We start from the raw sequence: 24,376 nt of genomic DNA, 5'->3' as shown, positions 1-24,376 counted from the left end.
AAAAAAAAATCACACCATAGTATACATGATTTTCTTAGGCTTAGCAATCCAAAAGCATTTTAATTTATTTTGTTTTTTCACTGACATAAGCATAACTTTATCTTTCAACTTCATTTCTTTATGGGCTGTTTTGAGGCAAAAATTGTCCTATGTTCCTTATTGGAAGGGTAAGATTAAGAAGAAATGAAGTAAACTACTTTGCAAGAGAAAATTAATGTACTTTAAAGATGAATTCGTCCTTTAAAGATACTTGGATAACCCTAGATTGAAGAAGGCTGTCATTTAATGTGGAAAAAGGTCCTTCAGTGGCTGATAAGAAACACTTAAAACCATATATAACGTCTCACAAACTAAAAAAATACTTTTACTATATCCTATCATCTGGAAATTCCCTCTTTTAAGAAAAAGCATATCAAAACAACGTACTATTTAGCTTTTCTAAAATTCAGTTCTCTTAATGTTCCTCACACTCATGTACATCCAAGAAGATATTTCCTACCTTTCCAACATATAAGAGGTCCCTTTGACAGCACACCTTGAGCATTTCGTACTAGGAGGTACTTTAAGTGCTTCTGCTTCTTTGGCTGAGTGGTGAGTTTCAGATTAATGTGGTTTGAAAATTCAGTGAAATATCGAAATCCTCTTTCTCCACAGCCTATACAATTTCCAGAAAAACCTGCAGGGTTGGACAAAAGTATGATAGTTTTATAGTTTTTCTTGGATATTTGAGAATTTTGTTTCTATTCAAGTACTCTTCTTGGAATCTATTTAGCTTATTGATATATTTTCTCCTGCACACTGACAGTTTAAAGAACAAAGAAGAATAATGAAACCTACATTTTCCAAGTAGCATCAAAGCTCCCTTGTTTGTACCATAGGCACTTGTTCTTAAAAATGTGTAGCATGCTATCATGACAGAAGTCCCACTTTTTGTACTTGTTACAACCTGGCATAATATTAATGGCAGAATTTACTTTGTACCCATAGTATTTTGTCACACATCACCCTCCCTGTATGGATGTCCATGCTTGAATTTGTCAGTTATATTCAAACTGTTAGGTGTCTAAATGTTAGGCTTCAAACCTTTTCCATGCCATCCTCAATTTAAGCTTAACAATTTTAAATTATTCCATCTTGCCTTGTTCCATATAAGTCATTGAGGAAGCTTTGAAGAAAAACTTTGGAGAAAAACTTTGGATGCAAAAGTCCTTTTTCACCTCTCCTCATTAAATACCATACAAAGGCAAGTAACTTCTCTAACTTTGTATCTCTAATTTTGAACAATAGCCTCACTTATTTTGGGATATCATCTATTCAGTGCTGAATGGAAGCTCCAATAGATTTTACCAGAGGTAACTAGGAAATCTAAATAGGAAAGAGCATTTCCATTCCTGTTCCAAAATACCAAAGAAGGTCAAATTGTGGACATTGTCATGGAACGGTAATTGTTAGGAAAAGCAAACAGTTCATCTTTTTCTACTAGTGAATTAGTTCCAAAGCTATATTTTTTCCATAAAGAAATATTTCCTTAATTTTGTAAATAACACTACTGTTTTGTTTGAATTTTCAAAGGCTTTTTCCTTTGATATGGATAAATGATTTAAAGCTACAGGAGATACATATACTTTCAGTTCTACAGAAATTCTTGATGTAACAAATAATCCATACTGTCACTGCAAAGACTTTTTTGCAAGTTTTTAAAGGCATAAATATGTAAATTTCAACAAAAATTGAAAGCTCTTTATTCTGAACAATAATGTAATTTCTTTAAAACACAAAAGAAAGATCAGCAGGTCAAACCAGTTTGGCAAGGTGGCCTAAATACATCTTGAATTGAATTCTCCTAGATAGTTAGGGATATAAATATTGTGCTTGATCTATTGTAGATTTTCTACTGATTTCAGAATGGACTTTCAGAATGGACTTTACACAGCCGTGAATATATTTTCTTAATTATTATAATCCAAGGTTAGGCAATTTGTTCAGCATAAAGATACACAGGGTAAATACATTCTCAACTGTAACACCTTTGTTAGTTGGTTGCTTTAGATGTCACAATGGCAAAGGAAAACAATGCTACTGTCCTTTTTTTTTCTTAATTATGGGTTGCATCCAACAGCAACAACAAAATGGAACACTTGTCAACAGGCTTACTTTTATCTACCAGTAGCTTCCCCATCTCCAGAATCAGAAATCTCTTTCAAATGTTTGTAAATGGAAAAGGAAGTAATCAGCAGAACCCTATCAATATAATATTGCTTATAGCCTCATATTCTTACACCACTAGATTTAAAAACTTGATTTGGAACTTAAAAGATGGATAAATTACAGTCCATCAATTTAAAAACAGAAATTTTTGAACAACAAAAATAAGAATACACATTTATATTTTGAAAATTTCATTCACCCTTTCAAAGTTAATTCTGCTTAAAGACTATTTTTCTTGTTTAAATGAAATTGGAGTTAATCTGCTTCTTAAACTCCACAAATGTTACCAAGAAAAGCCAAAGGATGTGTCCAGGCAGTTACCAAAACTCAAGACTGACTCGAAGACACAAAGTGTATTAATTTAACTTCCTCAATATTTCAGTCTTATGAGAGAAATACCATCTGCCAAAACTAAAAAATGGATCCATTACTAAAGAAGCAAAGGGAAACGACTTCTTCCTTTACACATATTTGAAAATTTATTCCCTTGCACAAATTAAAAAAAGTTTTAAAAATTCACCATTTTTACATTAATACCAGGAACAAAGAGATTGGAACATTGGATTACAAAGCAATTAAATGACGAACACTGATAAATATTGAACTGAATATTTATCAAAAGTTTACGTGCAACACAGTGTGGAGAATCAGATATTCCACAGAAAGTATTTGCAAAACCACAGGTTCTCAGATTGTCTGCTTATTCATGATTGATCTCGGAATTATAATACAATTTATTTAGAACAGAGTGCTGATTTAGAGGATTAGCAACTGATTGTTCCAAATGAGAGGAATTCACTCTTCCCTAAATCATTAATTTCCATGTGAACGTGAGCAAACTTGAACACTATAATCCAGCTGGCCCTTGTCCCAGTTGAATTGTTTATGCCAATCTCTAAAATCCTTGCTTTGTTCTGTTATCTGTCTTTGATCTTGGACTAACCTATATACTTGCATTCCTGACACAAATAGCCTTTTACAAAGTACCGTAATCTTTAAACTACTGCTATAATTCTGATCTGATCCTGTAGAAATACCATCATTTCCAGGATGCTGAAAAAGAATTCGGTGAAAAAAAGTTGCAGCTATACCTTCTTATTCCTAAAGGCTTCCAAAACCTAATACTTTCTTTCTATCTTTTAGAGATCCATCTCTCATAAGCTCTAACCAACACAGGTCAATTTTGGAAAATTATCACAGCTGAAATCTAATACATCTGGAAGCTGGAAAAAATAATAAAGCTATACAAAATTTGTACAAGCTAATATGCATCTCATATGATGGCACTCATGTGGTTTAACAGAAAAGCCATAACACCACTTTATTCATATTCCAAACAGGGAAACTCAGGAGGAAATAATTACATCCAAGCCCTGTCAGACAATGTTCAACCAGGCCATCTAAACCAGTAGTTGCCAACCAGTGGGCCAGAAACCACTGGTGGTTCACGAGAAAACGTTTGTGGTCCACAGAGAAATGTTACCCCCAAAGCACTTTCCCCAAAGCAATTAATCCAGGCTGCACTGGAACACAAGGATGCACCACCCACATGGCCCACCCACCCGCTGGCCCCTACCCTTTGGCCAAGCAAATCTAACCTTGAGTAGAGCTACGTGAGCTGGAACTGGAAGGTAAGACTAATGGTGGGGGAGGGAAATCCACCCTGGGGTGGCTTACTGACGTTGGTGGGGAAGTCGGTCCCATATTCAAAGCTGCAGTAGTCACAAGACTGGCCCTTTAGTCATCCTGGAGCAGCTCCTCCAGTCCATGGCAGGCCGGTGCACCTGGGTGGAGGAGCTGCTGCTCTGGGATGACCAAAGGGCCAGTCCTGTAACTACTGCAAGTCTTGAATATGGGACCAATTTTTCCACCGTCAGAAAGCCACCATCAGTCCGCGGGATTTAAAATTATGAGTTTGGTGGTCCCTAAGATCCAAAAGGTTGGTAACCCTTGATCTAAACTGATCACAATAAATTATGATCCAGTTCATTGCATGGATTACAACAGAACCTCCTCCATGAAAATAAAAAGAAACTATTATACAAGGTACAACTGTACACAGGTAGTCCTCAATTTACAACCACAACTTAGCCCAAAATTTCCATTCCTAAGCAAGACATTGATTTATCCCATTTTATGACCTTCTTTGCCACAATTGTTAAGTTAATCACTGCAGTTGCACAATATTTGTTGTGTATTTGCTGTCCCTGGCTAAAAAAAAATCCCTGCATGCAATGAATCTGACACTGACATTGCTTGACAGAAGTTTGCAAAAGGTAGTCACATGACCCCAGGAAACTGCAACTGGCATAAATACATGATAGTTATCAAGTGTCCAAATTTTAATCAGATGATCAAGGGGACTCTTAGGTGGAGGTGAGGATTCCCTGCATGGATTGTCCCTGTGAGTATGTAGGACAAATGGGGAGGAAGCTAACCACCAGATTGCAAGAACACAGGTGAGTGGTCAGATGAGGAGATTTAAACTCATTGATAGCCTCACATTGTAATGAACAGGGGCATACATTCAATTTCACTGCTAATAAGTTTGTTAGCCAAGCAGGTACAAAGACAGCCAGGGAAATATTTGAAGTCTGGGCCCCTTCTCAGTCAACCGGAGTGCTGATTTACCACCAGGTACTTAGGAGCCGAGGACTTGACAGCACAAGGAAACTAAATAGCTGGTAATCAACACCCCAATCAACCAATAAGAAGCCACGCCCAACCAGGCACCACATAAATATTATACATAGAATAGCCAAAGTACACATTCTGGTAGTGAGAAGTTCCCTGAGGATGGGTTCCAGCACAAGTTTAAAAATTCGAAAAACTAAACCTTTGGTCCTGTTAGGAATGTAAGTCACCTAACAGCTGTTTGGGTTGGACAATATATAAACCAGGATAGACATTTTAATACTGTCTCTTTTAAGAAAATGCAAAACTGTAATTAGGTATGGTTTCTCAAACGGTCATAAGATGGAGCCAGAAACCTGGGTTGTCTTAGTCTTAGTCTCAGAAGAAGTCTTAGCGTGTCTGTTTCCTTCTGTTGGAGAGTGCTTATCTTGAACTTTGCTTAAACGTTTCTGGAAGTAAAAAACCTACATTTACTGTACAGTGTATCTGTGTGCTGTGTGTGTATTATTCAAACACTACTCTCAAATACGTCTCCCTGTCTGCGCTCATTCTCCTAATGGGGAATTACCTCAACAGGTCCTGGTAACCAACCCAGATTGGATCCACTCATAAGTGTGAAAATGGTCATGTCACTTTTTTCAGTGTCACTGTAACTTCAAATTGTCACTAAATAAATGGTTGTAAATTGAGGACCTCTGAGAGAATTGACGAAAAAGAAAGGTCAAAGACAGTCATTCTAGTAGAGTATGTAACTTTCTTATTAAACTTTCCCTTTGAAGAAAAAAAATCCCTTGGATCTCAAGCCTGTCTCTATAATGACTCTCTTAATAGATTTTTTTAATATTGACAGCACTTAACGAAGTGAAAAACAAATTTTTCTCTAATTGAAAAACCTTTCCAAAAATATCTCAGAATAGTACAGGGAGAAAGCTTTGAAGTGAATCAATCCAATATAACCCTGATGGCGAACCTATCGCATGTGTGCCGGAAGTAGCACGCAGAGCCACTTCTGCCGGCAGGTGAGAGGTCACCCAGAAGAGCCCCACTGTGCATGTGCATGTGCCGCCTGCCTGACAGTTGATTGTTGGGTATCTGGCATGTGTGCACGGGGGTACACGGGAGATGCGCGTACATGTGCAGAGATGTGTGGGATGTGCGGGGGGGTCTTGCTCGCATGTGCAGAGATGCACAGTGCATGCAGAGGGATTCACATGTGCATGCACGGGGACATGGGGGGCAGTGCGCGTTGCCTTCTGGGTGCTGGCGTATGTGCAATTTTCGGTATAGGAGCCAAAAATGGTTAGCCACCACTGCAATATAACATAAATTCAGTCATTTGTAAATCTTTCATGTTATATGGAATTATGAATGAATTCTTACTTACCTAAAAGTGCATTTTTTCCATGGTCATCTGGCAGAAATCTTTTATCAACAGCACAGACTAGAATATGCTCAGGAAGATTTGGAGACTTAGCTCCAACCAACAGGAAGCCTGGTGGGATATCAATCTGTTCCATACGCAGCGATACTAATCGCAAATCTTTGCCGGCTTGACAAAAACCTGAAAAGAAAGGATACATCATGAAACAACCATTTAGAAAAACTTCCAAGTGCATTGGTCACTCTGGGCTTCGTACTTCTAACCCCTTCCCCTTTCACGAAACAGCTACCTGGTTCATCAGTTTATCATGGGGAAAGAATACTAGATGAATTACTTATATAAAACAAATGTAGATTCATGAAGCAAAATTAGGCGTTTATGCACTGTCCTCACAGGGAGAGAAGTCAGCAATAGTGTATTATGCTAGTAATGTTCATTTTATACGTTTGACAGAGTTTATTTCTTGTACACAAAAAATGGTCATAACAAATAGAAAGATAATATTTTGCCACCTCCTTCTTCCTGCTCCGGAAGAACAATTGAATACAAAAGATGCCTTCCTTTTCTCTTTGTGAATCAAATGTGCAGCTGTGTACTATCAACCTAAACAACAATACTTTTAATAGGATGCCATATCTGGATGAAATACAGGCAAACTGCCTTAGCAACTGGAAGATGCCGCTAAACTCCTAAATCCAAACGAGCTTTCCCAGCTGCTCCAGATTATTTGGATTAAACTAGCAGTAGTTCACAGCATCTCATAGGAACTCTGCTTTAATAGAGGATACTAGGTTGATGAACAATGAGTGTGACTCACAGGAACATAGATGTCTACAATTATGCAAAAAAATTTCATCTACAAAGAACTGTTTTCTGCTACAGATGGAGGACAGTGTGCCTGTTGGGACTATTTCAGTCAGGAGGAATTATTCAGAAGACACACTTTTTCCCCAAAACCACTTCTCACTGATTCCTTCCATGTTGAAACTGCAAGGGCCATTTGCACCTCAATTTGAAGCTGGGGCAAGCAATTTTCTTTCACTGTGGATTACACATATAAAGGGGCGGGGGGAACCTTAGGACTGTAGAAATATGATTGTTGGTGTAATGACATCACCAAAGGGGGAACAGCCAAATGTTCAGTCTGGATTCATTTGGGGGAGGGTTTGCAAGTTCTAGTGCAAAACAGCTGTTTGATTTCCTCTAGTCAAGAACTGATTCATGTGGTAACTCATTTCACTGTCTGATAGTTCAGGGGTCTCCAATCTTGGCAACTTTAAGCCTGGAGGACTTCAACTCCCAGAATTCCCCAGCCAGCTTTGAAGTCCTCCAGGCATAAAGTTGCCAAGGTTGGAGAGCCCTGTGATAGTTCGTACAATACAGTTTACAAGTTCCTCACAATGTCCATCTTGAACTTAAACTTCTTTGTAGCTTTAACTATGTAGCATCTACTTTTGCTACATTTGGTTGAATAACATTGTGTTTATATAAAATATGATTAAAAAAATCACATAGCCTTATTGTTTGTTTGCCATAAATGTGCTCATCCAATATTATTTGGGTGACCAAATGATCTAAATGTTCCTTATGCATGCAATCATCATTTTAGATCACTCAGCAGTAACAATTACAGTGAACAATGAACAGTAGCAATTACTGCTATGGTATATAAGAGAGAATGGCTATGGCCAGAGGCACATAGAGATGAAGATAAGGAAAGCAAATACCACAACTGATAAGGAAGAGCAGGGTAGTCTTAATTACAACCAACAGTATTCTACACCTTTAGCTGGAAAAGTGCTAGAAGGGGTATTAACTGACAAAATGGTGTTACAAAGGGCAAAATAAATTTAACTGATCATAGAAACAAAATATAAAGAGAAAGAACTATAGCCAGTTTTGAATTTCTCTGAGAGAAATTCAAACGTCTTAATGTTTTCATTTCAAGAACATTTCACTGTGCCAAAATCTATTGTTTACTTAAAGTAAAACAAAAAATCCATCCATCCATATTTGCTAATTTCTTTAGGAAAGACAAGCATTTTTGTTTTCTTTATGTGACTTCTAAGACACTATATTTTTAAAGTACATTTTTATATATTCTTATTTACATTTCTTAATGATTTTAACCATCTTACTGTACATTCTGTAAGCTATTTCTGACCGAGCTAGCATCCGCCTCTCTCACCCATCATCGTTAAGCTGTGTCACATACATTATTGCTGTTAGATGCATTAGATAGTGCTAAGACATAACAAACAGTTCTTGTCTAAGCAGAAACTGGAGGAAATGCTGTAGGATTTAAAATCCTTAAATTCTGTAACATACTGGGTCACATAAATCATTGCAATAAGTTGCAATGTCTTTAAAATTACTCTCCTTTCTTATTAAAAACATTTTAGACAAGAAATAAAGAGAAAAAAGGAAAGGAAGCTAAACAAATTTCTCTTTAAAGAGTGTAAAATTCTGGAGCAAGGTATCTGCACTATCTGTTCTTTAATTTACAATATTTGTATTTGAATATTCTGTTAAATTACAATTGAGGATTGGGTCCTTGGATCTTTTGAAACTTAGTGAATATCAAAGGTGCAGCATTCATTAGATTCTAGAAATTAAATATTGAACAGTTTTATAAAAACGCAGACTGCTCATTTTAGCCAACATTAGCTAATAGCTATTGTCTTATGGCAGAGTACAATATTATTTTCCAGAATGCAATGAGTGTCTTTGCAATTCTGTTGTTTTGAACAAAAGACATTAGCATTTTGAATTAAAGACTGCAGCATGAGCTCAAAACAGCAGATAATTAAGGGATGCATTTTACTTCTCTTAAGTAAAAACAAACAAAAAAACCCTTTATATTCTTATTCCAAGGAAATGCAAAATACAAATCCCTGGAGCAATTCATTAGGCTCAATTTTCAGTGGTGTCCATTCAATCGATTATTATTGGAGTTTAAAAGCTTGCTGTTTTTCAGAACTGAATCAACATATCCTCTAATAAATTGCCATTAAGATACTTCTGTTTTCCAGAAACACTGATCTTTGCATTCTACAGCCATCTTTTAAGCAATTAAGAAGAAAAGAGTTTGGCCAACACAGCTGTGAAAATACAAACAAAAAAGTCTGAAATTGTGTAAAGTAAAAATTGTCTCTGTCCCCCTTTCTTTAACCGTAACAATTTACCATCTCTTTTGTGAGGTACAGACCTGTTTTTTTGCTACTTTAAGATAAGGGTTTTGCATTAGAAATTACATACTAAGATTTACATTAAAATGCAGTTCACAGTCATATCCATTTGGTATTTTCAGAGTCACTGAGTAACTTAGGCCTCAATCTGGCTCTCTCTCATATTGCACTTAATAACCAAACCACATCATCAGTAATAAATAATAGCCTTGATTGTTTAAAAACAGAATAAAAACAGAATACATATCTTATAAATGAACCAATAGGTAAACTAAAAAAAATATTTTTATTTTACACATACTCTGGAGCAAGAGTGTCAAATTCTATCATCATGATGGCATCATGACTTTTTTCCCTTTCGCTAAACCGGGTGTGGGTGTGCATCTGGCCCATGAGCTGTGCGCTTGACACACCTGTTCTGGAGGTTTTATTAAAGTCACTTAAAAAATAAACAGTTGAGTAAAAAGACCACAGAGATTGAATACATGCTTACTGACACTGAAATAAGAAAATTACCACATTGAATTGCAAAATTAATTTGTGCTACAACTCCCTGAAAGCAAATGAAACAGCAAAATATGCTACTACTAACTGTCATCATATTGTTGTTCCCCATGCCCCCGCAATCCATTAGGGAGTACCATGTGCCAGAGCAGCCAATGTTTCTTTCTTAGTCTAACCAATCATGTAGAAATGAGTATATATTACAAGAAGGAAAAAAAAAGAGGGTTTTTTTTCCCTCATCCTTCATTCCATCCTCAGAATATAAATAAGTCCACAGTTGATATTCCTTCAATAGATAGGAAACAGGTCAGTATTAACAGCAACTGATGACAATACATTAATTCAAAGATTGCAAGGTGCCGTGCCAAAATACATAGCTTGCTTCTCTAATGGAGGGGAAAGACCAGAAGACTGATGCTGTTGCCGAGCATCTGTTGTCCAAGATGACATTCTGTCCAATGGTAGGGCCATATCTACTACCTAATTGACCCGTTCTGCTTCAATAGCCCCACAGAGACATCATATGCTAGATACTTATAGTCTCTATAGTCTCTACATGAAGTTCAAGTTTTTAAAGTAAAAAATCATTTGATCTAGGACTGCATTCTTTTTCAGAAAATCAATTGTATATTTTGGACTTGCCATATTGTGCTTACAGTGCTTACAATGGAACAGAATATCACCAAACAAAATACAGGATGTTTTAGGGAAAGTTGATGAGCTGGGTGAATGGAAACACTTGCTGTTCTGATCCAAGAGAGGATTAATATTAACCTTATCAAACAGTTTTTTGCTGAACATATTCAGTACATCATTTGTTTTATCATGGCTTTCACATTTCCCATAGCAATAACTTGGATTTTCCATACAGCCTTGATCCCAGCAATGTAATTGCTATGATTTATATGTATGATTCAGTATATGTCTATTTTGGTCTCAGTAAATTCAGTGAAATCTGTTTCCAGGTAAGCATGTTTCATACTGCAACCTTAATCTAGTGCAAATAATTTGTCAATCTTTTGGCAAGAGAAATAAGGGCAGGAAAGCACAAAGATCATAGAAGTGGATGAAGTTTAAAATGAAACTAGTCTGAAAAGAAGCAAAAATTTGTTGTCTAAAACAACGTCCATAGTAATTCTCAAGAATCTAACTTTTGTAGATAAATCTCTCTTCTGGTGTATGTTCACTTTAGAACTCTTTGCAACCTGAACTGCATTTTATGTGAAAACTTTCAGATTTGGGAAGCGGGAAAGAGATTGCTTTCTTTAATGAACAAAACATTTTATTCATACAAGTTGTTAAAATATATTTTTGCCTAGTGCCACCAGAAAGACAAGCCGAATTGTATCTAAAAGTATAATCTAAGTTTCTTATTTTAATTGTAAAGTTAACCAGAATAGTACTATTCCAAAAATACATAGCCCATGTTTCATTTTTGGGTTAAGAAAAATATTGCCTGACCTATTCTGGGTTTTTAGAAGATAATTAGAAGATATTTAGAAGATAGTTTAGAAGAAAAAATTAATTTTCATGAAGTACAATGATTGAAGAATGTTTTGAATCTTAAACATGTTAACTAAAATTATTATTAATGTTATGATATAGGAATTAAATAAACTATGTCTCCTGGATCACTTCTTACAAGGCTGTTTAAGAATACAACAATCTGAGTTATTTCCAATATTGCTTGTTCCTGAAGTAACAGATTCAGACTTTAATCTTGCATTTAGTTTGCATGCAAGCAAGTCAGTCCAATTTTAACTGAATAAAATACTTCATAAAGGAGCCCTAAATATTATAGCATGTCAAAAAGTATTATAAAACCTTAATATTTGGAGAAGTTCTATGAACCAAATAGAACTAGCTTCAAATTAGACACAGACATTATATTGTCCTGTTATGACTTCTTAAAGATTTTGTTATATATTATATGTTAAAGGTTATATGTTTATATCACAAATGTATCCTTAGCGAAAAGTTTTTTCTTTCTCACTTTGCACTAAGTAGTATTCTGCAGGGCCTGACCCTTCTGTGAAAGTTATAGTACCCTTAAAAAGGTTAAAGCAACCTTTTCCTGTATGCCTGTGACATCACATGTAGAACATATACATACAAAGGAGGCAAACTGTTTTCATCAATTGATAACTGCTCTGCCACAGACAGTTCTGATTCTACATGAAATGTTAGATAGGGAAGATTTAAACCAACCATCGGTAGTGCAAGATCCTTCTGGGGCAGGTTTTTGTGCATATGGGATTGGAGGACTATTGGAATCAGACATGTCTTCATCCTCCTCATCTTCTTCTGTTTCATTAATAGTCTGGCTGGTGGAAAAATCCAAACTTCCATTCTGGGTATAACGATGCATCAATTCTTTGTCTAGCTCTTCAACTTTTGGTTTCACATCTGGAATGCATGATTTAAAAAAAAAAAGTCTATCACATATACTTTTAAAAAGTATACCTCTGAAAAACTTTAAAAATAATAAACATTTTACATAGCATAAGAACAATATGCCATACTTGCTTGGTTACCTTCCGGCAAAATAGGAGGCTGCTCAGGATCAAGATAGAGCTGGGAGAAGATGGGCCGAGGAACCACATTATTACACCTGAGGGAGGCCTCTATGGAGTTATGAAGAGCTTCTTCAAAACGGGCAGATTTCAGTTGCCCTGCATAAGAATTCCCCATGGTCTGTTAAAAAAATAAAAATAATAAGGCTAAGTATTTCACTCTTTTATTATGGAAAGCAGAAGTGATGTTTGAACCAGTATTTTGTAACAGTGCACATTGCAAGGATAAAATACTAGCAATGGTAAAGAAACCATTAAAAAACCATCTTGAAGAAGGAATATTTGTTCTTGATTTTGCCAGTCTGCTTTTCATCCACCTTTTCTTTTAACTTTTACCTCTCTTGAGCATCAGTGTAAATTAAAAAGGACCATGACAGACTTCAGGTGCAGCACAGGAAATGTTCAGATAAAAGTCAGTATATAGAGATCTTCAAGGACGAACAGTTAAAAACATTATCTGTTTTGCGAGTATTTGCTTTCTACTTTATTTATTTCATGCAAATGTGATAGTAATTTTGTTTTGGCTGGACTGGCTACTTCCCCCAACTGAATGTCAATGAAATGGAGGTCATACAGAGATCCACTTGAGAAAGCATAATAAACAAATGTCTTAATAAAAGAAAAATAGTACTGAAAAGGAAACCTGTGCCTGTGAAGAAAAGTTATAACCAATACACCATGAAAACGGTCATTTTGAAGAAAAGCTCAGAAAATGCTCAGGATTCAAATTAAAGCAACTTTAGCAGAATGCTTACCTACTTAATGGAATGCACACAAACACTTTCCATTAAAGTGTGCTAAGTTCAGTTAAGGACAGACTGTGCTATGCACTTCTAAATAGTTAAGTTGAAGATACGATCTACCACATGCCTCTTCCCATAATTAATGTTGCTTTAGAAAAAAAACTAAGTCCAGATAAATCATTGGAACTTCAATAAGTTTATGGCTTTAAATCTAATTAATTGCATTTGATGTTGCAATTGAATGACATATGAATTACAGCAACACACTGTAATTGTAATCTTGAAGCAAATTTTCTGAGTATTCTTCTAACTTACTACCATAGCAATTTTAATTCAGTTAATAGGATGTAAGGTATTAAATTATAATATCGGCATACTTGTAATGTTAATCCATGTCTTCAGTAACACAGTAGCTATATAATCTCATTATATAATTCAGTGTTTTTGAATTTGTAATAGCTTCATAAAACTATTAGCCTTTCTTAAAATTACCAAGATTGTAAGCCCTTTGAAAACCAACAAATTTCTTATATATCTGCTTTATATCTTCTTTTCCATTTCTTCCCCATCTTCCTAGATTCTATAAATCCTTTCAAATTATTTAAAGTCCCTACCTATGATTAACTGATATCATCCATCTTCTAAAAATTCACAATTTATGGTAATTCTGCTTCTTGGATGAGAAGCAAAACATCTTCAAAGAAAAACAAGGAAGTCCAGTTGCCTCTTGAAAAAGCACCTTTAGGGCAACCATGATCTGGATGACTTGAGAATCTCCATAGACATTAAAATATGTTAGCAACTTTTGATATCTATGGTTCACAAAGACACCTTAACAATACAACAAAAATGAAATATTTTTTAATACTCAATAGAAAATTAGAAATTCCATTTAAAATTTTTACAATTGTATTCTTTCCTGAGTGCTACTATTTTCCAATTCAGTTTCCAATGAAAATTCGGGTCACATTTATCAACTACAATAAAATTCATTATACTTATACCTATGTGCCTCTTCCATGTCCTTTGTCACAGATGAAAAGGAACGCCTTTTCTCACCCCTCTCACTGCTTGACTAATATGCCAATGTAATATATTTGCAATTTGTAGCTACAAAAAGAACCCACGGATCAATTGGAAACTTATTATTTAAAGAAAAAATTGGCACCTAATAATATATGCCTTCTTCATTTATCTGAACATAAGACAGCCAGACAGCATTAAAAATAATGAATAATTTGCCTTAGACAAAAATAGCCATTCCGATATTGGTTTGCATATTCCAATATTTTTTGGGCAAGTGCCAAAGATTTATTCTTTCCTTGTATTTTAATCTGAAAACATGTTCCCTCTATATTTGTCTGCAAGTTCCAGCTTAAATAAAACAATTGGGAACTGAAGACTTGGGGGCTGCAGACTTCGCTTTCTAAATTGTTATCTTTAATGAACTGAGGCCCTTCCTTTCAGCCTCTACTTAAAAACAGCTCAGTTAAGCTAAAATGCTTTTGATTATTCACTCTCATTTCATCTAAGACCAAAAAAGCAAGAAGTTCTGCTCCATTTTTTCCCTAGTAACAAATGACTTAAAATGCTTAATCTGAAATGAAGAGCGCTCAAATATTATGAGGGTGAGTGAAATACTATTTAAAAATCTAACTCTGCAAAGCGACTTGTCTTGATCTCCTTGTCTTTTGCTGAATGTACCACCAAAGCTTTAAACATTTGGTAAGGGTTGTCCTTTCACTTAAGACAAAAGCAGCCTTTCTTACCTAAATCAGTACTTTTTGCATCAGACTCATAAAAACCTTCCAACAACAGAGATTTCAAGAAAACACTTTAAAGGTTTTAGGATATCCCTTCTTTTACTAAGTAACAAAATACACCCCACCGTGTCTGACCCCCACTCAGCTGTCTTATGACCTCTGCAATTGTTGCAACTTCACTTCAGGGGCCACAGAATTTAACTCCTATATCAAAAAAGAGGACGGCCTCCTCCTCTGAGCACCTGGTGAAACAAAATGCCAGCAGCACCCTCCCCCACTCTTGCTACTAGGACCCAGATGTTCCCACAGCTCTTGGTGTCTATGTGGCAACCAGAAAGCAACAATTAGGACCTGGATGATGGCAATGACCCTCTTATTTTACTGGGTCTGAATGCTCTAAGGGGCCTCCTGGCCTTAAGGATACAGCAGGTCATAAAACAGACACAGATCTTCAGCCTCTGAGAAATACGAGAGGATTTTTTTTAAGAACAACAAGGAACAATAGGAGTCCAATGTTACAAATAAAGTAAGTCAAGCCAGTCCAATTCATCCACAGCAAGAACATATAAGTTATTTGACCTCTCTTGTTCAAATAATATGCATTCTGTTTTCCCCTTTGATTTCTATAGATTATATTTTACAGGAAAATTCAACAAACTCTCATGTGCATCAAGTGTTTGATTTAAATAAAATTATTTCAATTTACAAAATCAATTTAGTTGGAGGAAACCTCAAAAGACATCATTTCTGGCCTCATCTCATTTATTATGGTTTCTCTGTTTCATTTCGAAACTATCCCATAAAAGGTATCAAAAGTCATGGACATCTCTCTCCCCAAGGATCAATATTGTATCCTTTCTTATTGAAAGTACATTTTGACAGACTAAAACACTATTCATCAGATTCACTGTTAAATTGGTTTTTATTCTTAATTTCTAAATGTGTGACTTATTGCTGTAATATATGCTAAATATGGATAAATAAAATGAAGTTTAAAGTACACAAGACTGATGAAGTGTTCCTGACTGGAAAACTCAGACCTACCACTGATGCTTGCTTTCCCGCTGAAAGATTTGGGAATGCTCATTAATCCAGTTCAACTTTTGAATTTTAGTTGGTGATAGGAACTCAAAACGCTTTGTTTGTTTTGGCAGTATACTAATCATGCCACCTCTCATTGTGGAACTTCTTACTCATGGACATGTTTAGGACCTCTAACCTTTTATTAATGGTGTAATGCCATTACATTAAAACATTTTAAATACAGGTAGTCCTCAACTTACAACAATTCATTTAGTATCTTTTCAAAGTTATCACAGCGCTGAAAAAAATGACTTGTGACCATTTTCGCATTTATAACTGTTGCACCACCCCCATGGTCACATGATCAAAATTCAGGCGCTTTGTACCTGATTCATATTCATGACATTTGCAATGTCCCGGGATCATGTGATCACCTTTTATGACCTTCTGACAAGCAAAGTCAATGGGGAAGCCAGATTCCCCTAACAAATGCATTACTAATTTAACAACGGCAGTGATTCACTTGTGTCAAGAAAGGTTGTAAAATGGGGCAAAATGCACTTAACAAATGTTTCACTTAGCAACAGCACTTTTGGGTTCAATTGTGGTCATAAGTCGAGTATAACTTGTAGAACTCTTTTAATAGTTTAATAGTACTTATTTTTTCATAAATTTCAGTAATTGTAATGTTATATGATTTCTTAGAAACACACATTAACATAATTTTCAAGATTTGTGTATTTTATGACAATGGTACTGAATATATATTCTGGCAACCACAGGCAATCAAGAGTATTACAACTGTTTTGTTTGTGAACACATAGATCTTTCCATTTTTTATTAGCAAACATTTCATGATATTGTCAATATGCTTTGCCAAAATCTTGCAATATTTGATGATTCTACATTTTAGCAACTGAAAAATATTTTAAAATTTGAATTTATTTTTATTTAATTTTGTAACCCTGTAGATGAATTCTATGGTGAACACAGACCTACCTAGCCTTCAGTGGTAACCCTCTAAGGTTTTGATGACCATGTGGTAGTGCACATAAAAGAAAGGGTGTGGGATAGTGCACTCAATTAAAAGATTGAAATTAACCATTTAATTATAATAGTTTCATACAAACATCATAATTATATCAAATTGACACAAACTATTGTACTCTTGCTGCCATTGAAAATGTTACTAATGAGAAATGCATTGCAAATATGAAAACAATACTACCTTCTTTTATGTTATTCAACCTTCGTTAAATACATTCATGATGGATGATTGGTCAAAGTTATTCCGCTGCTGCTTGATTCAGGCTGCTGAAAATTTTAGACACCTGTGGAATAATAAAATAGTTTAAAATTGTAGATGCCAGATTTAAATCCTGATATAGCAGCAAATACTTCAAGACTATGCAAAAAAAAAAAAAAAAAAAAGCAGAGCTTCTTAACAGTATTTATTTATTTGGTTTTTATCTTGCCTTTATTATTCAAGGTGGTAAAGATGCATAATACTCCTTCCTCCTCCTATTTCCCCTACAACAGCAAACCTGAGAGACAGATTGGCAGAGAGAGATAGGATCCAAAAGGCTTTCATGCCCAAAATGGGACTAAAACAGCCTCTTGTTTCCTAGGCCAACACCCTAACCTCTGCACAAGGTGGCTGTACTATTTTGTAATTAACTATTTATTATTGCTTTGACTTTTGAAGTGCTCCCCATTGAACCCAATAGGACTCTAACTACATCTAAGGTTACTATACATATACTGTCAAAATATCTGATCATAAAACCTGACCAAACTGTACTGCCCTTAACTTTCTCAAAAAAAAAACTAGAGTACTACAACAGAGAAAAAAATCTGCAATTTTTCTCTCACCATGTTGGAAGCAGTGAGAATGTTACACACACACTGAGAGACTGACACACACACATCATCCATCCATCATCTACAGTATATATCAGATCTTGAAAACAAAAGAGGTACTGTATGGAAATTTAAGCCAATTCAGGTACTATTCATGTATATTTGTTTTGTCAACTTGTTCATCACAGAATATATCTAGCCAGTTTGGGTTAGTCAGGGGGACTACCATTTGATTACTTATTTTTTGAATGTGTCCTAAAAACCGTCTCAAATAAAAATCTAGAAACAAAGCATGTTACATGTTACTAGCCTTTACATAAGCTAGTTATATACTGAGGAAAGTATTAAACAATAATCGGCTCTAATGAAGATGATGGTAATACACAGACTACAAATTAAGCATATATTCTCTAAAATATTTTTTAAAACATGCTATTAATATAGTAAGATCTTTGATTCTAAATAAAAGATAAATCTAATATTCTATGGTACCAACTTACCTTAGTAACATGTGGAGGGGAAAAGTTGAAATGTCTTAATATTTTAAATTTGCAATATTCAAGGGATTAATTAAGCAACATTATCCATTAACATACACTGGGTAATATAAAATCAAAAGGATAGTATACATACACACACATGTATACATACACACATATGTGATACATATATACATGTATGTATGTATGTATGTATGTATGTATATGATGTTCGTCTGAATCCCTGGCATATGGGTAGTCAGAGGAGAATGGGAATATAAATTACATTGTAATCTGAGGTTACTTGAACAAAAACCTGTGTAAGTGGTCTAACCACAGGAGGAAACCATTTTTGTCAGTCTCAGCAATAAAGAACTTTATCGAACACAATAGTGGTTGCAGGAGTGGAGGAGAGCCAAGTTTTAATAAGGCTCTATATAATTGGTTGTCATGTGGTTTACTAATGCCACTGTTTTTATCTGCAAATGCTAAATAAATAAATATAATTCTACCGTTCTTTCACATAACCTCTTCTGGTTGGGAACTGAAAATTCAAGGTGTCCAGAAATATTTCCTTCTATATAGGAAGCTTTTGTTTTTTGAAGGAGCTGCTGGCACTGAAACATGACCTTGAATGGCAGTTCTGCTAATCCAAATTTTTCTGGTGTGTGTGTCTGTGTATATGTGTGTATTTGTGTGTATGATGCCCTCATAAACAAGCAGCATAACTTAGGTTCAGGCAATGCATTTGCAACGGTGCAATATTATACCAAACAAAGTTTCTGATTGCTTTCCACAACACAAATTAATTAGCCTCTCACTGAACAGAAAACATGTCTAACACTATATTGCAGGAGATCCTTAGGAAATCAACACTTTCTGATTTGCTGGTTGCTTCAACTCTAATCCACACCATTGTATTAAGTTTTACGAGAATCAACAGTGATGATGATCAAAGTCAAGCTATATTGTTTCAGAACAAACTGTGGGGACACCTTGCAAAGCCTTTAAAAAATAATAATTAAAGTTCATAATCCAATTTCAACAGTCATAAAGACTAAAACTGCTATTTTTGAGGCCACGTGCTGAACATTTCACCTGCTAGTAATGACATCTTTGTGTTGTCTTCTAATTACATTCAAAGCGAAGACCTTTGGCCCTGAGCCACAGACCTCCATTCAGGCTGCACACATTCTCTTAAGCACCCTGAGCCTTTGTTGTCATTCTCAGTCTTTCATCTATTATTTACATTCATTGAGGAGGGAGCTACTCTACCATTCACAAAGCTTTAAAGCTTCTAATCATCTTAATTTCTTTGCCTTTTCCACTCCTGATTCCCACCTCATGATTGAACATAGCAAGCAAGCAAACTGATGAAATCATTTTCAAGCCACTGGTTCTAATAGGTAGGCATAATCAGAGAAGCCTCTTGCAAGTAAAAGACACATTCTGCCATTTTGTCCTCAGCAGCAAAATGGCAATATTTTTAAAATAAAAATAGCTTTGTGCTTCCATTCAGATACGTGTGACAAATGCAATCAAATGAACTGTAAAACCACATAGCTACTTTCTGAACTGGAGTAATGTGAAAATTTGAATTCTTTGATTTCTTAATGAAGAAATAAGATCTAATAGAATAATCCAACAACGTTTCAAATAAAATAAATGTAACAAAACAATATTTTTCAGAAGAAATATAACCATACAAAATGCTACATTTTGGAACCACAAAATGAAATATTTGTAAATATAATTTAGTCACATCAATCACAGCCTTGAAAAACATGCTTTATCTATATCACCAAGTATTTTTCTCTACACTGACAGAAAACATCACAAAATATAGTTCTTTTTCTTCATATACTGTTCAAATGATAACAAAATGCAACTTTTACAAATGGAGTGGTTGCCATGACTTCAAAAGTCAACTCTGATTATGACTGCTAGAGTTCAACTATGACAATCTGTGACCCGTCATGGTGTTTTTCTTCTAACAATGTTGTTTCTCTCTTCTGAAAACCTCCAGCCCCCTTGTCTTTTCTTATTTTCACCATTTGGTTCAACTAGCAGTTCACTTGAGACTCATCCATCTTAGGATGCTTCAAGTGACAGATGCTCTTAGAAATAACTATACCACTCAGTGAACAAAAGATAACATCACCTCTAGGAAGTCAAGGGAGAAATACAACAACAGCCTTGATACCATGTCCCTACCTCAGTCAATAAATAGATTGCAAACCTCTTATAATTGAAAAAATGAAGCAAAAACTTGAAAATAAAACAATCTTTTATTCTCATCAAAGCAGGATAAGAATTACAAACAATGGACCTGGCAAAAATGGTGGTTAAACCCAGACCATTTTATTTACAAATTGTTCTTTAAAAATGAACAGTTGATTCTAAGTTTAAAGTTTAAAAAACAGTTCCTAAAACAGAGGCAAAATGATTTCTTCATTCCTTTCTTTAAGGAAAATCTCTACAGATATTTCAACCAAGAAAGTGGAAACTCCAACAGGACAACAGTAATTCATATAATAATTCAGCTAATTTGGAAGAAACTTTAAAGCATAAAATTTGTTATATATTGAAAGGAATCACAAAGGTGCTTTTTTCCAAAAGGCAACTGGACTTTGTTGTTGTTTTTTCTTTGAAAACCTTTTACTTCTTATTCAAAAAGCTTCTTCAGTTCTTGGATGAAAAACAAAATGTTTTCAAAGGAAAAAAATAAACCAAAAAAAGCCCAGTTGTCTTTTGGTAAAAAGACCTTTGGGGCAACCATGATCTAGATAAATCTCCAAAAGGAACCATTCCACATCCAATGAGAGAATTCACATCTTCTCTGATCTAACAACATTTACTTGTAAAGCAAGCATCAACAGTTATCACACAATTTCAGCAGCAAAAAACATTACAAGAGTAAGAAAAGGATGCTGTGTTGAGTTATAAATCACTTTTGTAGCAAAAGGTTTTATTAACATCTTCCAACAACAAACTAAAAAGATGCTATATATGAAAACATAGCCCTCCACTGAATCTGAATGGGTGCTCTTTCTTCTATACAAAGGAACTTACATTTGTCCACATTCATTTTTATCCAGAAATTTAAAATAATGTTTTCTATAAAAAAGATCATTTACTTCTTCCAATCTCCTCCTTGTGACCTCTTTAGAACAAAAGAAGGTAGGAAGTGAGTACAAGAATCCCAAATCACTCTAGCTCATGCTTATAATAATAAACTTTTACTGTTGTAGCTCAATGCAATAACTCCATATGGAACAAGAAAGACTAGCATAATTGAAATATTTCTTTGCTGATGGATTGATAGTTGTAGAATTCAAGTCCAGATAATAATTTGGAATAATTAGTTTAGAAATACATACACTGAAAATAAAACTGTAGAAGGCAAGGATTTTTTTATGACGCTTTTCAATCCAAAACTTTCTCTCTTACATATACACACAAAGCACAAACACATACATAGTAATAACTAAAAGTTGCAATTATTACAGAAAACATGTAATGCTAATAATAGTGTATAGCTATAGATAGATAGACTGAATTCCTAAAACATGGAAGATGTAATAACCATATTTCATGTTATACCACAGTTTTTGCTGCTGAAGGAGTTTTATTTTACAAAATTTTGCCTAGGTAGAAAAACTGCTTTAAAATCTCCTTATGCAAGGATTTCTTTGTTTTATTTGATCATAAAGCAACATTAGGTACACTTGTGCCCTAAAATCTGAGCTTCTTAGTAGAAAATAGTACTTAAGCTAATAAGATGATAATTTTTCATGTTTCCGGTTTCTAAAATATCAGGTAATTATTTTTTTACTCCACAGTGATAACAAGTCATGAGAACCCTAACTAACATTTCTTTTTCTAGACACCCAAGAATAGGATGATGGTAATTTAATATTTTCAGCTGTTTTAGGTCTTTCTTTCTTTTGTTTTAGTTTAGTAATGACCGAGAGTCCACTGGAGTTGGACAGCCAATAAATTTAAATTTAAACAAACAAATAAATAATGTAGTGCCTTTCAAAACATGACAAAGGAGTTTATCCTTCAAAAGAAATGTTTTTATTGTTAATTATTCCTCAGTGCAGAATGAATGCCGAATCTTGCAAAAATTAGTACTGTATTGGGATAAACATTTGGCTTTTTGAGTTTTAAGAACACCTTGAGTTTTCAGAACTTTTTCATAATATTATGGAAGGGTTTCTTTAGAGGGTATTTTTTAATACAAATTTGCAGGTAGCATAATATTTCATTTTGCTTATTTAGCATATAACTCTGCTAAACTTTATTTTTGTTGTCCATTTCTGATAACAAAATTACATTTTATAAACATCCAAATAGCAATCATGTTTTGGGATTCATCTGGAAAATACAAGAACTGGTTGCTCAACACATTTCCTCCTGTTGCAGGAATCTATTAGCTAAGAAGCTGCTAGGATAAGAACATGACCTTGAAATGACAACTTTACCAACTCATGGGAGTTACTGAGTCTTAATGACTAGATTTCGCCCCCCAAAGATCCTACAAAATTAGCTACTTTTAAGCACAATAAGACCAATATGAATGCAAGGAAAAAGGTGCATTCCCCCAGGCCAGTTCTTAATGCATGATTGATCAAAAACAAAACAAAAAATCCCTGTAGCTTTCCAGATCACAGCTAGTGCCAAAATATCTTCTCTCTCTTGACAAAAATCCATCAAGTGGAACTCTGAAAGGGTTCACCCTTCACCAGCCTATTTGCACTTCAAAAACTCTCTAAGTCCCTTTAGCTAAACCCCAGGACTTAAAACACTGCAAAAATAAAGACAGGGTGGGCGTCATTTATCTTCCTTTTGGCCTCTAGTCATAGGAGTAAAGTCTGCCAGTTTTGGGGGGGGAATTGTTTTTAAAAAACTTCCAGACTCAATCCTTACACAGTTCATGCTTTTACATGTAATCTACAATTAAGAGATATAGTATTCCTACATTAGCTATTGAAACCCACTGATCTATGATCAGGCAAGGTTATATAAGGAGACTTACAGTACTTTTTTACTCCCATCACATCACTAATCAGCACATTTTAATTCAAATTAATTCAAATTAACAATATCCTAGCCAATAAACAAAATATATTTTATGATTTCTGCAGTATAACATCAATGGAGATTTCATTGGGCAAAATTCTTAAATCATTGTGAGGGCATTCTGACTTCAGTTATGACTTGCACATTCTGCAATTATATTTTGAGGCTTTTTAAGTATAGTATATCATAAATTCTGCTGTTTCATCAAAATCTAGGTCCAGTGATAAATTACAATAGCTATCAAATACAGTTCTCATCAATTCTCACTCTGCTACTGAATTCATTGAATTAACTTTTAAATAAAACTTTTTAACTATTAATGATATTTTGACAGAGATGGTATGTCCTCAAATTATACAACCGATGGTAAAAAACAGCACAGCATTTATTTCATTTAAATAAATGCTAAACTTAAATGCTAAACACATTTCTCAACTCCCTTATGTTTTCAAATAAAAAAAGCAATGAGATAAAACTGAATTAGGAGCTGCCTTATTTGAATATTGTTTACATAAACTAAAACCAAACATTTATTTATAGTTTTCCCTTCAAGCCCAAAATACATAGCTCATCTACAAAACAGAATTTTAGGAACTCAGGTTCTTCTCTATTCAAATCTCTTCTTTCTATCTTAGCTGCTTTACAATTCACACAACTGGATGGGGAATATGTACTTGCCAACTACTGTGAGGTGTGAGTTTATCAAATATTTCCTGCTTAGGACTTTTCCAATGAATTTTTAGCTAGTACTTTCCAGTTCCTATATCAGGACCAGATTACGTTCCAAGGATGTGCTAAGCCAAGCCCAACAATGGTACCCTTTGGTCCTTCTATTGCTTAACTGCCAAAACATTTGGACTTAATAAGTAATGAAGGTGAAATAAAAACTCAGTCTTTTTCAAGACCATTTTCCAGGCTATATATATCAAATAGAG

General features: G+C 34.7%; 1 protein-coding gene across 9 annotated transcripts in view; it reads right to left on the bottom strand.

The window, feature by feature from the left end:
- GREB1L (GREB1 like retinoic acid receptor coactivator) overlaps positions 1–24,376 on the bottom strand; it is a 149,556-nt gene that overhangs the window by 65,954 nt on the left and 59,226 nt on the right. For 5 of the 9 annotated variants that reach the window (XM_026699327.2, XM_087931152.1, XM_087931150.1 and 2 more), the window contains 5 exons: positions 17,246–17,348; positions 12,450–12,609; positions 12,124–12,321; positions 6,227–6,403; positions 500–676 (listed from right to left, as the gene is read on the bottom strand). In XM_026699327.2, coding sequence (XP_026555112.2) covers positions 500–676; positions 6,227–6,403; positions 12,124–12,321; positions 12,450–12,606 — 709 coding nt within the window. In that variant the 5' untranslated portion in view covers positions 12,607–12,609; positions 17,246–17,348. Of the gene's footprint in view, positions 1–499; positions 677–6,226; positions 6,404–12,123; positions 12,322–12,437; positions 12,610–17,245; positions 17,349–24,376 lie in introns of all 9 variants that reach the window. The other 4 variants (XM_026699328.2, XM_026699322.2, XM_026699324.2 and 1 more) reach the window with 1 other exon arrangement.

This window comes from Pseudonaja textilis, chromosome 3 (genome assembly GCF_049901715.1).
Source record: "Pseudonaja textilis isolate UNSWEBS1 chromosome 3, rPseTex1.2, whole genome shotgun sequence".
Taxonomy (NCBI): Eukaryota; Metazoa; Chordata; class Lepidosauria; order Squamata; family Elapidae; genus Pseudonaja; species Pseudonaja textilis.
The sequence above is the reverse complement of the archived record's forward strand: the minus strand, read 5'-3'. Positions and strand labels throughout refer to the sequence as shown.